The following is an 11,838-nucleotide window of genomic DNA, read 5'->3' as shown; positions in this document are numbered from 1 at the left end:
CTGCGCAACGGCCGTGCGCAACCCCTCCTCGACAGACCTAGCACCCGCCAACTGATCACAAAGATCTTTCAGCGCCGCCTCGTGCTGCTGCGCCAGTTGTTCCATCTGCGCCTTATGGTGGTGCTGCTGCTCCTCCATTTCTGTGGTGTGCCGTCGCGCCAGCTCCTCCTTCTCTTGCCGAAGGCGAGTCACTAACATGTCGCTTGACTGCTGTGACGCCAAGCGCATCTTGGATAGGGCCTCTTCATGCGCCGATCGCAATTCTGCAAGCTCTTCCTGATGCTTCTGCACGAGTGCGTCTGCCTGGCGCTGCAGCTCCTCACAGCGTTTCTGGAGTGAGTTTTCCGCCTGCTGCTTCTGAGCACCGTTTTCTTCCGTGCGTCGCAACGCCTGCTGCAGCTCCGAAATACGACCTTCAAGCGTCGCCACTTGACTATTCAGCTCTAGATTCTTCTCTGACGCGACCTGGAGTTCGTGTGTGAGACCGTTGCACTGTGCCTCCAGCAAGCTCCGCTGGTTTTCCAGATCTGTCACGTCTGACTCAACCCTCGCGAGCTCTGCCACCTTTTCGTTCATCATGCGCTCAAACTTCTCACGCTCCTGCCGTACTTCACTCAGTTGTCGCTGCATTTCTTCCCCTTCCTGTCGCATTTCACTCAATTGTCGTTGCAGCTCATCCTTCTCCTGCCGAAGCACCGCCTCTAAGTTGTGGTAGGAACCGAGCGAATTACTCTCCGCCTCGAGACGGCTCTGCAGGGCGTTACAGGCCTCTTGCAGACGCCGTGCCTCAGCTTCCTGGTCGCTGCTCTTCTCCTGCCACTGCGCTAGCTCCGCGGCGGTGCGTGCTGCTGCTGCCTCCGCCTCGCGCTGCTTTTCAGCCCACTGCTGTAGTTCAGCGGCGTGCGATATGGCGGCAGCGTCAAGCTGCGACTGCAGCTCTCGTAGTTGCTCCGACAATGCGTCTCTCGCATCCATCTGCTCCGCCAGCATTGCCTTGTAGCGCTCGTTGTACTCCAGCACTAAGTTGGCTGTCTCTGCGTCCTTCGCCGCGCTGCGCTGCGCTGCCTCCGCCTCCGCTCTCGCCGCATACGACGCCTTCACCTCCGCAATGGTTGTGTCGAAGCGCGCCCTGCTAGCCGAGAGCTCTTTCATTACCGACTCAGTCTTTTGTGCGTACACATCCTTCACCGCAGCGAGCTGCGCCTTGCACTGCTGCTGCACCGCCTCGACGGCGTCAAGGCGCTTCTGCTCCGCGTTGTGGAAAGCGTTTCGAATCTCCTCTACACGTCTGTCGGCCTCACTGCAGAGTGTGCGCACCTCCGCCTCGTGCCGCCCACGCATCGCGACGGTCCGCGCATCGTAGTCTTCGTTCTGTGTGTTCAACTGGTAGATCACCTTCGTCAGCTGGGCGATCTTCTTGCACATCTTATAGTGCGCGTCGCCTTCGCTGTGCTTTCGGAGCATCTTCTAATTCCTCCTGCTCGAACGAAGACGAATAAAACCGACAAAACAAACAAGTAATAAAGAAGAGATGAAAAGAAAGTGCAATCATCTTTGATGAGCTCCTGAAGTTCCGGCACTGCCGCATGCACACTCTCCCTTTGCGCGCGTGCACACACACACACACACACACACACACCACACATCACACACCACACACACACACACGGAGGGGGAGACACGGAAGCACAACAATTCGCAGAAAGAAGAACAGCCTTCGTTTTATTGTTGTGCTGACGGTATTCCTGTGGCTTACTGATTGCCGCATTAAGTTCACACCCGGCCCGGCGAAGGGCAAATTAAAGAAACCAAGCTAACACTTGGGCCTATTTGGACACTCCTTCAGCATTCCACTCCTCTTTGGCCGAAGTAGAAGAGAGGCGCTCCTCTTGCATGCTCCTCCAATAGTGTTCTTGATTTTTTTTTTGTTGGTGGTGGTTGTGATGGTGATGGTGGGGATAATTCTCGTATCAATATCTCGTATTCCCTTCATTTTTTTTTTCTNTTTTTTTTGTTGGTGGTGGTTGTGATGGTGATGGTGGGGATAATTCTCGTATCAATATCTCGTATTCCCTTCATTTTTTTTTTCTTCTTTCGTCTTATCATGTTTCCTTTTTTTCCCCTCGTGGCTTAGTATTACACCGACTCCTCCTATTCTTTCTGTGAAAATAAGGAACAATGCACGGGCAACCCTTAGGTCCAGTGCGTGTGGGTGAACCTTGCCAGTTACGTGAATGTGTGCTGAGGCACCCAGATGGGCACAAAAAGCAGTCTAGGCGGTGAAAACTAGCCCGTGCTTCAGCGAACCAGAGTTGATGTCATACTGAGCGTTGTAGAGGCAGTGTAGCTGGTTGAACCCACGCCGCTCACCGCCAAAGGGCAACTCCACTATTGCTTTCAGCTTAGAGAAGCCGCAAAGGGCGGCACTCATCGCGCCACCACCGACAAACTGCTTCCGCAGACCGAAGCTCAGCAGGCTCAACATACTTTCCCCCTTGTTGGCGTATTCCAGCTGCATCGCAAACTCTGCGTCGTGTGCCCAGTCGCTCCGTGTCAGCGCAAGTTTCCACTCACCCTTGCTGGGGTGCCACTCCGCAGCCAGCATTCCCGTCTTCGCTGGGTTCGTGGCGGAGGCCGCATAGGAGAGGGCCGTTCCCTTTGTGTTGGGGTCCCACGATAAATTGGACCCCACATGCACTCCCCGAATGATACGCTGCGTGTGACTCAATGAGAGCACTTGGCCCTTCACGTACTGCAGCTGCGTACAACCACCGAAGACCCATGGGTACTGCAGCATGCCCACAACCGTGCCTTGTGTCATGCCCTGCTGCCGCTGCGCCATGCACTGGGCAAGCAGCAGCGCCCCCGTGGAGCTCACACGCTGGTACATCAGCGTCCAGCGGCTCAATGTGTTGTATGTAGCCACTACAATATCGGAGAAACCGTTCATTTGGAGGCCCACTTCCCAGTGTGACATCTGTGGGGAGACAAGAGCAAATTTGGAGGATATCATGACGTTCTGTGCGTGACGCGACAAGTTCATCGTGAGTCCCTCTTGTATTTCTGATGCGTTCCCCTCAATCAGCAATCGCTGCGCCCTACGAAACATGGTGTCGTATGACACCAGCTTGGCGGGTGACGCTGGGCCCTCCTTGGCGCTAGCAGCCAGCTTCTTACGGAACGCGTCCTCGCGCAGCGCGATGGCCTCCGCTGGCGAGGGCTCGAGCGGCGTTTCGGGGTCCAAGTCTAGCGTCTTCCGCTGCGGCGGCTTTTGCGGTGCGGCAGATTCATCAGCCGGCTTCCCTCGAAGCCACTCCATCAACATCTTGAAACGGCGTGGAAGTGTTCAGATGTACAAGAAGACCCTATATTCTTTTTAACTACTTTCAACATAGCACCAAGAAAGGGGTAGGAGGAGAAACGAAAGAGGAATGAAGCTTCAAAAGTATTGTACTCAGTCACGCGCAACGCTGTAAAACAGGCTGAGGCGCTCTTCTTTCGCCGTGTTATACTTGGAGCGGGAAACACATCGTGCTGTTGCTATAATAGGTCGTTGTGTGTCTGCGTGTGTACCTGTAAGCCCCATGCATAGAGGAAGCAACCCAGAAGCAAACAAGCATTCCTTCTCTTTATTTCCTTCTTTTCCTTTCACACACATAGACACAGACGCACCTAAACTCAGTCCGCCTCTGACAGAGCCGTCAGCCATTCCTCCACTTCTTGATCAGGGACACGACAGAAGTTGTGCTTGGCCATACTGCATCGTCCCACTTCCAAATCTGTGGCCTTCAGGGACTCACCAAGGGCACTCTGCAGTGCCGCAAGCGCAATCATGGCAGCGTCCTTCTGGGAGAGTGTATGGAAGGGTTCATTCTTCTGTTTCTTTTCAAGGAACGCGTTGGCTTCAATCTGTTTCTTGCCGATGGCACAGGCGTGGAAGCTGCCGCACCACCCCGCGGGATCCACACAGTAGATCTGCGGCAGCCACGTGCCGTCCTCGTCCCTCTGCTCCATGCCGAGGAATGTCATCGTGACGCCCATCAGGCGCAAACCCGCCTGTTGCGTCCGCACCTGCGCCTTGTCCGCCATGCGCTTGGCGAGCACGCTAACGGGAACGGACACACCGTAGTGGTACTTGTACTCGGATGCCTCTTGGCGGGCCTTCTGCACCAACGCCTTTCCATCAGGGGCGCGTCCTGTGACGCAGGCGCCAATTTCATCGTTGATGTTATAGAGCGAGGCAATGGTCTCGGGGCGCATCAACCTGTCCGGGACGTTGTGCTGCGTGAAGACGAGGACAGCGTCCTTGCAGCGGATAGCCACCGTGAGAAGACCCGCGTACGTCACAGCCTTGAAGGCATACTCGACCTGATACAGCGACCCCTCCGGGCTGAACACCGTGATATACTTGTCGAATCCTGCGCGGCTCATTGCGGCAGTGGCTGCTGACCGGTTGTTGGGCTTTAGAGTTTGGCTCTAGACGGCTAGGAAATATTTCTGGAAATTTGGTTGACTCGCAGCGCACACCGAGGAGCAAAAAGGGAGAGAGAAAACAAACACGACAAGCGTGAGAAGAAAAGAACAACGTTGGAGAGAGGCTTTGTGTGGACATGCCCGCATCTACGGAACGCACCGAAACACAAGAGGAGTTTCAGAGGATCCGAAAAAAAAAGACTGAATGGAATGCTGGAGCCACTCAAAAAAAAAAAAACCGAAAGAGAAGCAGAAAAGATTATTTTTATTTTCCGTTCATACAATCCACATGTGAACGTCGAGGAACAAACAGAGCAACAAAGGTATGCAGTTGCCGCAACGAACAAAGGAACGAAAAATAAAAAAAGGCGTTTCGATCAAAAAGCAAGTAGAGGTACGAGTGACAGGCAGATCCTTTCACACACAAAGGAAGGAGAGAGATTGACAAGCAGGCAGGAAATACAAAGAAATTTCTAGTCATCCACTTGACGGTGATTATCGCGCCACGCAACTGTTAAAAAGGGCCCCCTTTAAGCTGGAATGAAGATCTGCAGTATCTTTTCTTATCCACCCCGTTTTGCTCGTGCAATCAAAAACACGACTTTCCCATACTTCTGTGATACACAGGAGTGAGGAAAAGTGGGGTGGGGGGGCACCGATGATATCACTTTTTAAATTCCTGCTGCATCCATTATGTGCTTGCGATGGCTCTGGCTCCTCCCGGTAATTATTCGACAAAGTGCCTTCTTGGGGTTTGAGTTATCTGTCGCGATTCTTCACCAGTTGGTGACGTCTCTTCCTTTCCTGAAAGCTCTTCCGTCTGTAGTGTTTCTTCCTCTATCTCCAAATTTTCTCTTGTCGGTGTTTTTTCAAACAGCCTTTTTGACGCTTGAGACTTTTCCGTGTGCCTCATAGAAGAGTGTGATTTGTCAAAATATCTCGACGTCTGTGACTTATCAAACTGCCGGCTCGACGTCACTGGCCCTGTGTAATACATACTTACATTGAGTCGATTTGGCGCCGAAGAATAACTCTCTGGGGAAACCGTCGAGATCGCTGGGTCGCCGTAGAAGCTGCCTTCCCAACGAGCTGTGGAGGTGCTGTCGCTGCGCGGGTCGACGAAATAGCCACCATTCTGCTCCCTAATTTCAAGTACCGCGTCAGCCCAACGACATACGGTGTTCACTTTGCCCAGTGTTGCATTTGCCATGACCACGGTGAGACCGTGATAATCGGTGTAGGAAACAGAGGTGGGGTTTGCAGTGGCAACAGCAATAATGTCCTTCCCTTTTCCACGCCTGTTCCTCACGTCCAGCTGCACAGCCGCGGCCACCGGAGTCTCTGGACGGTCCCTCTTCATATCATCCATGTAATTAAACTCATGCCGCGCAAGAGCGGCTTGCGCATCACTTGACCAGCCGCAACCCATTTCCTCACTTCCCTCACTATTCTAATGGGACAAGAAACAATAACAACAACAAAAATGGAAATAGTGTGAAAGCAAACAGCTGGGCGATACAGAAACGATAAAACAGGAGGAGAATAACCCTGACAGGTAAAGGGTATTAGTTGGGGGGATTGCTCTCATCCGAAGGCTGTGCTACATGTCCCTTTTGCCGTGTTTAGTGGTAGTTATTGCGATAGAAGCGGCTGAACACGCGGTCTCCCTGAGATTGAATGGAATTTTCCAGCACACGGCGGAGTGGTCCCGCTCTTGTCTCCATCGCCGTTTCTGCCGTGCCCGGGCTGTTCGTGTGCATGTGCATGATTGCACCGGGTGCCTGGCCACCGCCCGCCGCCACCGTTTGCAACTGAGCGTTATCACTGGTCAGCCACTTGCCAGGCGACGTGAAGTCTTCGTAATGTTTCTCATACTTGTGCTGCGCCACCTTCAGCTTCTCCACCTCGACAAGATTACGGTAGCCTTCAAGGCCATAGGGGCCCGCCGTTAGCACCGCGTAGCGCATTTCAAATATAGATGCACTAGGCTGCAGCAGCGACTCCTTGAAGCGGATGTACTCCTCAACACTGTACTCCGGTCTGAACCAATATGCCTGCCGCATAATATGGACAGACTGCCCATAATGCACCAACTCACGTAAAACGTGCTCGCTCACTGAGTCCGCAACGCGCTCCACGTGAAACCGGAACCGATTGTGTATGCCTGTGCGAAGATCCATGCAGCATGCGGCTGCCCCCGTCCCGATATTTGGTGTATCCTCCTTCACGGGATGGAGCACGTGGAAGCCCTGTGCGCTGTAGTCCCCGTACGGCAGCATCACAATGCTTTGAACAGCGATGTCGAAAGCATCCAGCACGTCCCTGCATTTCGTGCCGTCTTCGATGGTCCAGTGGTTGACAAACTTATCCACGAGCTCCCCCTGTGGCACGTCAAGCGGAATCTCCGCAGCTGAGAGTGTCAACTCATGGATAGCATCCAGCACGTCATCATTCCGCGTGGCTTCGAATGATGGGAGACTGAATTTCACCATACAGAACGTCTCCGATGCGTACGCCTCGAAACCCACCAAACCGAAACTACCGAAAGATGTCTTGATACCCTTGCGAATTGCAAGATTGTTAACCGCCACGTTAATGTCAAGCTCTGCCTCCAGCATCGCCGTAGCTGCCTCCTTTAGGCTTACGCCGTACCGCCCACAAAGGCGCCGCAACGTGGACGCGTTGACGCAGCGCAGCGGGTGACACCCCTCTTGGAATAATTCGCCGAGTTCTCCAGCGTACACATCTCGCGCAACCGGCTTGTAGAAGGCCACTCGATTGCGCATGATGCCAAAGGAGTCACCGGGCACATTCACATCCTTTTCACTATCGTCTGTTGGAGAGTAGTCCTTTGAACGTAGATTTGTCAAGAGTTCCCGCGGCGGTAGTTCCTGCTCCAAGCGGTGACGCTCCTCTTCGGTCAGTGCCTCCTGCATAGTGTGAAAGCTGCGGCAGCAGCAGACATGAGAGAGCCACGAAATCCGGAAACGCCCATTTCGACGGAGCATAATCACAGTTGCACCAAAAGTAGGACTGCTTTGTATTTATTCCTTCCTTTCTCCCTCACACCCCCCCCTCTATATTCTACAGCAGAAGCGCAACAGACAAACTACAGTAAGCTGCTTCCCCCAAACGGGTGGGAGTAAGATAGGTCTGAAAGAGGGAATACCCTTTAATCTTATTCCGATACAACATCCATAAGCTTCAGAAACCTTTGTGTAGCACGGCGATGGATGACTCATCGATGACAATCTCGTTTGTAGATTCATTGCGCACAAGATCAAATGCGACGACTCCACAATTCTTCAACTTCTTTTTAGCGGCTATATGTTGGGACGATGACGGTAGAAATCGACGGAAAAAGCGCATGAAATAGCCACTGTGCCCCACCACGATGACTTCCTTCAGTTCAGCGTTGCCACGTGCTGAGGAGGAGGCTGGTACGTACACGCCCAACGGCGACCCACCGAAAAGATGCAGGACAAATTGATCCATCCGCTCGTAGACGTTGACCTGCGAGGTCCGGTTGCCAGCGTTCAGACGAGTATCGAAGACGGCACCGAGTAGCTCTGGAGTATTGTACTTGCCTATTTTACAAGGGATTATCTTCCCAGGCTCCGTGGAAAGTGATTGTGCGTCGATATTACGGGACCCCTCCTGCAGCGCCGAATCGATCAATATTTTTTCCTGTGTAGAGGTGATGCGTGGTCCTAGACCAATGACTGCCGTTTCCATCGCCCGGCGTAAGTTGCTGCACACAACAACGGACGTGTTAGAGTCATAGGATATTTTTCCCTTTGCGGTACGTATGAACTGAGCTAGTTCCTGCACTTCGGAGTTACCCTTGGAGCTCAATGGGGAGTCAATGATATCCGAGTTGAATGGATCCTTGACGAAGTACACGGCCTCACGAACCACCGACTTCGCCAGACGTAGCGGCCATGAGGCGCCGAATGTGTTAAACAAAGAGTTCCACACAGATTGACCATGCCGAATGAAAACTACACGAACAACACGCGTAGATCCCTGTGTTGCCGGCGCTTGCATTCGTATGTAGTTACTGCCCTTGAATTGCTTTGGAAGATCGTTCGCCACAAGCATGAACTGTAGTCCATAGGCGTATGAGGCAAGCTTCATGCGGAAGGCCTGAGCAGCCGGCGTCACTGCAATGGCCACTGCAATCAGCAGCGCAAATACCATTAAAAGGAACATAGATAGTCAACTTGACAGTAATCCAAGAAAACAAAGAGAAAACAACACCAGCAATGATTTGAGACAAGAAAGAGATACCCAAAACCAAAACAACAACAGCAACACCAAACAACAACAAATAATAATAATAATAATAATAAGAGGAAAACAAACTTTGACAAAACACACGCACACGGACTCACTCACACACAGATGAATGATCGGATAGAGCCACAAAACTGACAGCCACACAAAGGTGTGGCGAGTAAGTAGATAAAAACCACAACAGATGTCCTTCCGCCTGTCCCTGCTACAGTGCGAACTTCATATCCGCGTCCGACAACTCGGTGTAAGCTGGGACTCGCCCGTACATTGCGTCGCATATAGCCCTTGACATCATGGTGATGTCGTAGTTGCACAAGAATGGCTCAGCCAGTTCTATAATTGGAACATGTGCTTCCTCTTCACACACAAGGTGTAGAATGACGGTGCGGCGAAAACCCGGCCCACACGGCGATCCCTCCAAATACACCTCATCAACCTGCCTTCTATTCTGAGATGCCCCACTGCTGGTGCATGTGTACTCTGTTGTTGCTGGATCATTTGTTGTGCCTGCCGCCTTCAACCGTTCCGGTAGAGTCTGTGGCCCGTCGTGGTATTGCAGCACCCTGGAGCCCACCTCGTCCATGAGGTTCCACCGATGCTGCACGCCTAGAATGTGCTCTTCCGCAATTGCATCCTGATCTTTGCGGTACTGCCGAATCCACCGGCCAGGGCACACCTCGTAGTTCCAGTAGCTCGTGTGCATCGTGATGCACCCCGGACGAGTGGACACCCGTCCGCCATCTGTTTGTCGGAGGCCCTTGAACACCTCAATTTCATACTCACGCATATGTGCTGCCAGCTCGCAATCTTCCGCGGAGACACACCCCAGCAGCACACACACAATGGCGATTAAAGACACAGTGACTGCCCGTCGCATGTTCTACTATCACCTGCACCCACCTGAGAACGAACACGAGACAAGAGAAGTGAGGATAGCGAAAGCAGCAGAGCGAAGAAACATCACCGTAAACCATATCAATCACACCCCCTACTGTTTTGCGTCACATTCTCGTTCCTCACATGGACAACCCAAGGAAGACGGGTAAAAACAGGAAAAGGAATTGTGTACCCCTCCTTCTTGTGGATATTGCAATGCTAGAGAGTGTACTGTGGAAGGGGAAGTCTGTTCATTCAAAGGTAAGTGGGAAATGTGGACCCACTCCACCCCAGGCTTAGGGGACCCCTCCTAAGCGCATCTCTCTCATCATTTGTCTTTCACGCTCTCAAGCACATATAGACAGACAGATACAGACAGACGCACGAGCGTTTCCCCATTAAGCACCGAGGGAAGAGAATTTACACAACCAAAGTCGGCATTTTTTTTTTCTTGCCAGCGACCCATCACTCTTTCCTCCTTTTCACCGCCCTTGCTTGACTTCCGTTTGTGTGCCTTTTCCTCTTTTTTTCTTTTCGACAGACCATGTTGTGGGTACGACAGTCAATCCAAAAAAAATTGTCGAGACCCGCTTCGTCCAGCCACTTCTTTCTCGTTCTCTCTCTCTCTCTCTCTCCACACACAGACACATATGCGTTTCTGCCCCTCTACCAACAATCCGCGAAGGAAAACAAAAAAAAACACGCAAAACAAATAGAACATGAAACAGAAAACAACGATGGAAGAAAGATGATATTTCTACCATTGGTTTGGACAGTTACTCCAAACGCATATGCCGGGGAGCTGAAACACAAACGCGACCAAAAATGAATCTTTCTGGCTCACATCTTTCTACACCCGATACTTCTGTTGTGCCAGGCTCTTTTTCCTTCATTGTGTATGCGCACGCACACCCCTTCCCCTCCAAACAAACAAACAAAAAAAAAAGAAACGCATGAGCAGGGTTCATTGCTATCAACGACGATCGTATTTTTTCGAGAGCGTCTCCATCAGCTTCGCCGTCGGGACGTACTCCCCGTACGCGGGAATGACTTCGCCGAGCATCAGGCAGTCCTCCGCCCAGTTGGCCTGTGCCAGAGTGAGACCGGGAACCACCTTCTTGGCCTGCGCCGCCTCGATCATGACGTTGCTCTTCTTTTCGCTATAGCTGTAGAGCACATGCGTCACGGTTGTCCTCAGCAAGTTCACAAGGCTGCCCTCCGATGGACGGATGACTTGGGCACCGCACGCCTTGAGTGCCGATATCACTACTTCGTCCGACTCGAGCGATGGAGTGAGAAGAAACTTCATGCCACTGAACAGCATTTTGTCCACACGATTGTGGCGCTGTTCACAGTTAAGAATTTCAATATTAGCTGTGCGCTTTCGTGTCTCACGAGCCTCACCGTAGTCGTCCTGTTCGTCCACTAGAACTCCCGTTGCGTTCGCTGTGGTACACACCGCTTGGAATATGTCAACGTTTGTGTATTGAAAATCCTGCACATCAAAAAATGGTGGGAAGTTTGCATCCGTGCTGGGTGGTATGTTCATTGCAGAGGTAGCTGAAGACTTCCGCGGCTTCTTCTCGGGAGGGAACGAGGTAGGAATAGCGTACTCCTCCATGTTCATGAGGTAGAAGGGGTGCTTATGGTGCGGAAGAACTGGTCCCTTCCCTGTTGGCTGCGCCACCGCCGGAATTGCACAGATGCGGTACAGCGCGGTATGAATCTGACGTGACTGCAACAGACAGTCAAGCATCCACGTGATTGGGACTGCAGGAGTGCGGGGGTCATCACCCTCCACACACTTCCGCACCTTGTCGCTGCGCTCATAACCTGGCCGAAACACCAACAGATTCACCTGTGAGAGATCGAACTGCACCATGCACGTCGCTCCGTGACGTTCCGCCATGCGCCATTCCACTGAGTGGCTTGGGTGCTTAATGGTACGAGGAATAACGCCGTTAAAGTGAATCTTGTACCCGGCGAAGATCTGCGGCACGCCGCGACGGTCCATCGGTCGTGAGCGCAGACACACCTGACAGAAGGTGCAGCGCTTGGAAACTTCTACCATGCAGACAGGGCATATCCAGCCGTTGCCAGCCAGCGTGGCATCAAGTGGATCAATCCCAGTTTCCATTTCTTTTGTTACGTGCGCGTATAAGCTCTTTCCCTATTACTTCACTGGAACTCCCC

At 52.3% G+C, this 11,838-nt stretch overlaps 8 protein-coding genes across 8 annotated transcripts; all 8 read right to left on the bottom strand.

The window, feature by feature from the left end:
• DQ04_01271180 (hypothetical protein) lies at positions 1 to 1,464 on the bottom strand (the record flags this gene model as incomplete). Its single annotated transcript, XM_009310494.1, has 1 exon — positions 1 to 1,464. A coding segment is annotated over one exon (1,464 nt), but the record flags the coding sequence as incomplete, so codon positions are not given.
• An 808-nt stretch (positions 1,465 to 2,272) lies between these two features.
• Positions 2,273 to 3,325, bottom strand: DQ04_01271170 (hypothetical protein; the record flags this gene model as incomplete). Its single annotated transcript, XM_009310493.1, has 1 exon — positions 2,273 to 3,325. The coding sequence occupies one exon, from the start codon at positions 3,323 to 3,325 to the stop codon at positions 2,273 to 2,275; it is 1,053 nt and encodes a 350-aa protein (XP_009308768.1).
• Positions 3,326 to 3,678: 353 nt separating this feature from the next.
• Positions 3,679 to 4,431, bottom strand: DQ04_01271160 (putative proteasome alpha 1 subunit; the record flags this gene model as incomplete). Its single annotated transcript, XM_009310492.1, has 1 exon — positions 3,679 to 4,431. The coding sequence occupies one exon, from the start codon at positions 4,429 to 4,431 to the stop codon at positions 3,679 to 3,681; it is 753 nt and encodes a 250-aa protein (XP_009308767.1).
• Positions 4,432 to 5,200: 769 nt separating this feature from the next.
• DQ04_01271150 (hypothetical protein) lies at positions 5,201 to 5,902 on the bottom strand (the record flags this gene model as incomplete). The annotated part of the gene is made up of 1 exon (XM_009310491.1): positions 5,201 to 5,902. One exon carries the CDS (start codon positions 5,900 to 5,902, stop codon positions 5,201 to 5,203), a length of 702 nt encoding a protein of 233 aa, XP_009308766.1.
• A 193-nt stretch (positions 5,903 to 6,095) lies between these two features.
• Positions 6,096 to 7,481, bottom strand: DQ04_01271140 (hypothetical protein; the record flags this gene model as incomplete). Its single annotated transcript, XM_009310490.1, has 1 exon — positions 6,096 to 7,481. One exon carries the CDS (start codon positions 7,479 to 7,481, stop codon positions 6,096 to 6,098), a length of 1,386 nt encoding a protein of 461 aa, XP_009308765.1.
• A 196-nt stretch (positions 7,482 to 7,677) lies between these two features.
• On the bottom strand, positions 7,678 to 8,685 carry DQ04_01271130 (hypothetical protein; the record flags this gene model as incomplete). The annotated part of the gene is made up of 1 exon (XM_009310489.1): positions 7,678 to 8,685. One exon carries the CDS (start codon positions 8,683 to 8,685, stop codon positions 7,678 to 7,680), a length of 1,008 nt encoding a protein of 335 aa, XP_009308764.1.
• A 289-nt stretch (positions 8,686 to 8,974) lies between these two features.
• DQ04_01271120 (hypothetical protein) lies at positions 8,975 to 9,556 on the bottom strand (the record flags this gene model as incomplete). Its single annotated transcript, XM_009310488.1, has 1 exon — positions 8,975 to 9,556. The coding sequence occupies one exon, from the start codon at positions 9,554 to 9,556 to the stop codon at positions 8,975 to 8,977; it is 582 nt and encodes a 193-aa protein (XP_009308763.1).
• A 1,062-nt stretch (positions 9,557 to 10,618) lies between these two features.
• DQ04_01271110 (hypothetical protein) lies at positions 10,619 to 11,782 on the bottom strand (the record flags this gene model as incomplete). The annotated part of the gene is made up of 1 exon (XM_009310487.1): positions 10,619 to 11,782. One exon carries the CDS (start codon positions 11,780 to 11,782, stop codon positions 10,619 to 10,621), a length of 1,164 nt encoding a protein of 387 aa, XP_009308762.1.
• Positions 11,783 to 11,838: the final 56 nt, after the last annotated feature.

The sequence above is a fragment of the Trypanosoma grayi genome, assembly GCF_000691245.1.
Source record: "Trypanosoma grayi strain ANR4 Tgr_127_V1, whole genome shotgun sequence".
NCBI classification, from domain to species: Eukaryota; Euglenozoa; class Kinetoplastea; order Trypanosomatida; family Trypanosomatidae; genus Trypanosoma; species Trypanosoma grayi.
The sequence above is the reverse complement of the archived record's forward strand: the minus strand, read 5'-3'. Positions and strand labels throughout refer to the sequence as shown.